Here is a 3,314-nt window from a genome sequence, read left to right as displayed (position 1 = left end):
ATTTAGTTAGCAACTAACGTACTGGTTTAATGAGTGATTGTAATGACTGTTTGTAACGAATAATTGTTTTTTTGTTACAACTTATATATACTCTTATATATGTAACGAGTAATTTTGCAAATTTAGTTAAGTTTAAAGTTTTAAAAGCACACACCATAGAATGTTTTCACAGTCTTAAAAGATTTTTAAATTGTTCTATGTAACAGTTTATGACATTAATACACTATATTTATATATATACATGTTATATGCATAAATATATAATATTATATGTATATATACATATCAACTAAAATTTTTTTTAACAAAATTATCAGGTTAATTTAGGAAGTATGTGGTTAGAGAATATTTTTCTGAGTGTACTTAAAGCTATAACTTTTAGAACAGATATAAAACCTACTCATATCTACAATAAGTTGTAGAAATAAACAAAAATTAAAAAATGTTAACTATTCTGACTTATCGTTGGACGATTGGTTCTGCGTCTTAAGATATATGTTAACTATTCTAACTAATCGTTGGGCGATTAGTTCTGTGTCTTTAGATATAAGCTAAGACTCAAATTGTTAATTGCTTTAATATAAGGGATTAATAACAATATTAGTTTTTCTATTCATAATTATTATTTTTGAAATTAGTTTATTTGGTATAAAAATTGTCAATATATGTATAGTAAATACAAACTTACCTTGCGATTCATCAAAATCTTTCGTTGTCATTTGAAATAGTGCATCTAGAGGTGTACCATTTGCTTTGGTTTTGTTGTTGCTGGAACTTAAATTGCCAGTATTACTGGAACTATTACCACTTCCTGAAGCTGAGTTACCATTCGTAGAATTAGAATTACCCGAACGTTCACGTTCGTTACCAGTATGTGGTGAATGACGAGTCTGAGCACCAGATTCTCCTGAAGAACGTAAAATTTCGGGGGAACAACAATCACTAGCTGCTGAACTAGAGCGTTCCGAACCACTTTCCGATGGTATTATATCCATACCCATATGGCGTAATATTTGTGCCTGTGCATTAAAATGTTCTTGCAGTTGACGATGATAGTCCAAAGCTAAACGTTGCTCATAATGTAATAGTGCGGGTGGTATGAATGGGCGCACGGGCATTGGACCCAGTAAATGATCCCAAGGTCGCACAATCTGTGCAGTAGGTAATAACATAGCAGCTGCGGCAGGATGTGGCACACCAGCAGCGGCTGCTGCACTTACTACGTCTAATGGTTCTGTACGCGGTTGCAACAAACTAGTAGTTGCCATCGTCCGCGTTTGTGGTGGTGGCGGTGAAGCTGAAGAACCGCGTTTTTCATGACCCAATATATCTGCAATAGAGAAACTTTTCACTCCCTCAATATTAGATTTGCAATTAGCAGCTGCTGTTGTCGTTGTTGCGTTAGTTGTTGCCACTGAAATTTGCACTGGACTGGGGGTACGATCACGAGTATCAGCAGCTTCAGCTGACATGCGCAAGCGTTTCAGCGGCTGAAAGTATTCTTCTGCGACAGCTCCGACGGCTGAGCGCGATATGAGGCCAGCTGCTGCTGCATGTTGTTGCATCAATAATTGTTGATGTTGTAGTAAATCTAAAGCACTATTACGTTGCAAATGGTGATGTTGTGGTAGTGGACTCGGTGCCCCACCGACGGATATTTCTGATTCAGCTGGACTTGCTGGACGCATTGTGGGTTGACAAAGCATTTTTAACATCAATATTATGTTTAAATATTATTTTGTTTATTAAATTTTTTGCGAGAGTATAGTTTTGAATTATTTGTACTCAATTAATTTTTGTTTTTATAAGTGTACAGCTGAATGTGTGTATAAATTTATTAAATATATCACTGTTTTGCTAATTATGTTTTTTTATTTTGTTTTTTTTTTATTTTATTAAGCAAATAAACTTAATTTAATTATTTCATAGAATTGTTCACTATATTTTTTAAATTACACAATTCACTAGTTATATTTCATTAGCTACTCGTACATCTGAACTCGTTAAATGTTCACTAAATACTGAAATCAATCAAACACAAATCAGTCTTCAATCCACTATTCGTAAAAGGCGCTCATTACGTTTGTAATTCTTTATTTCATTTTTCTTTGTGTTTCTTTCATTACAGTTTTTTATTATTGCATCTTTTTTTTCTTGTTTTTCTTTTTGGTAAGCTTGTTAATTTGACGTACGACAAACTCAAAAACACAGCTTGTAAATCCAACAGGACTGAAGCAACCACTTCACTCGACGATTTGCAGTCAACTAAACTAGATTGGAGCTTGCTAACTAGACAAGTTGATTTTCATGTTTTTTCGTTGGATATGTGTTTCTTGTTTGATGGTGGTTAAATGTGTACAAAAATAAAAAACCAGAGATTAACAATGCTATAAAAGCAGAAACCTGAGAGCAATGAGAGTAAATGACGAAGGCAGCTACAATATGTTTGAAAGGGAACGTTACGCGCTGAAAAGAAGAAATAAGCCAACAGTCTGGTTTTTTCCGTCCTCTTTACACTTGCTACATATGAAGAGTATGAAATATGTGAGATTTAAGGTATTTGTCGTTAACCAATCAAACACATTCAGTATAAAAATTGTAATGGTGGTTCCTTTACTAATTATGGCGTTCGTCATACTTAAAAACTATTCACATTTATAAAGCAGAAGCCAGAAAAAGTGTTGTAGGAACATTGTAACGAGACTGTATTTAGTATAATCCAAAATTAGTTTTTTTTCGTTTAATTTTTTATTGCAATGGATTTATGCTGTTTAAAATATTTTACAATTAATTTGTTAAAAAAGAGACTAATTGTGGAAGAGTAATTTAAATGAATATTTTCGATTTTAGTAAAAGTTTTATATTTTCATCGTTTCTGCTGACTAATAAATATTTCAGTTTTAAAAATTTTAATTTTATAATTGAATGAATTTTATTTAAACGTATTTTTCAACAAATCGTATTATATGTCTTAGTATGTATAATTAATTTACCTTAAAATGATTTTTTAAATAAAATTTGAAAAAATTTTAATTAACTTTACATATCCGAACTATATATAAAAATCAATTTACTCACATATAATACAAACTAAACAATTTTTTTTTTAAATAATAATTAATCCAAAATTTTGAAAATGAGTTGAAATAATTTGGGAAGAATATTTAATTATGTGATTTTTTTTTCGAGTTTTTATGGGATATACCATATAGTTACAATAGTTAAAATTTTCAAATATGAGATTATAATATATGAATAGAAGTATATTAATGTTTTAGAAGATTTGATATTAAATTATATTTTATAACACATCA

At 30.7% G+C, this 3,314-nt stretch overlaps 1 protein-coding gene across 1 annotated transcript; it reads right to left on the bottom strand.

Annotated features, from left to right (window-relative positions):
• Positions 1 to 526: 526 nt before the first annotated feature.
• On the bottom strand, positions 527 to 1,735 carry LOC119676800. Its single transcript, XM_038088058.1, has 2 exons — positions 689 to 1,735; positions 527 to 573 (listed from the first exon to the last, which is right to left on the bottom strand). Exons 1-2 carry the CDS (start codon positions 1,713 to 1,715, stop codon positions 527 to 529), a joined length of 1,074 nt encoding a protein of 357 aa, XP_037943986.1. The 5' UTR covers positions 1,716 to 1,735.
• Between the last annotated feature and the right edge of the window lie 1,579 nt (positions 1,736 to 3,314).

This window comes from Teleopsis dalmanni, chromosome 2 (assembly GCF_002237135.1).
Source record: "Teleopsis dalmanni isolate 2A chromosome 2, ASM223713v2, whole genome shotgun sequence".
Taxonomy (NCBI): domain Eukaryota; kingdom Metazoa; phylum Arthropoda; class Insecta; order Diptera; family Diopsidae; genus Teleopsis; species Teleopsis dalmanni.
The sequence above is the reverse complement of the archived record's forward strand: the minus strand, read 5'-3'. Positions and strand labels throughout refer to the sequence as shown.

What these genes read in the sequence shown, in the direction of transcription:
- LOC119676800 (XM_038088058.1), bottom strand. Translation starts at nt 1,715, where the DNA reads ATGTTAAAAATGCTTTGTCAACCCACAATGCGTCCAGCAAGTCCAGCT. An exon ending in AGATTTTGATGAATCGCAAG is followed by an intron (nt 574 to 688) that starts GTAAGTTTGTAT and finishes CTTATATTAAAG; the next exon opens with CAATTAACAATTTGAGTCTT.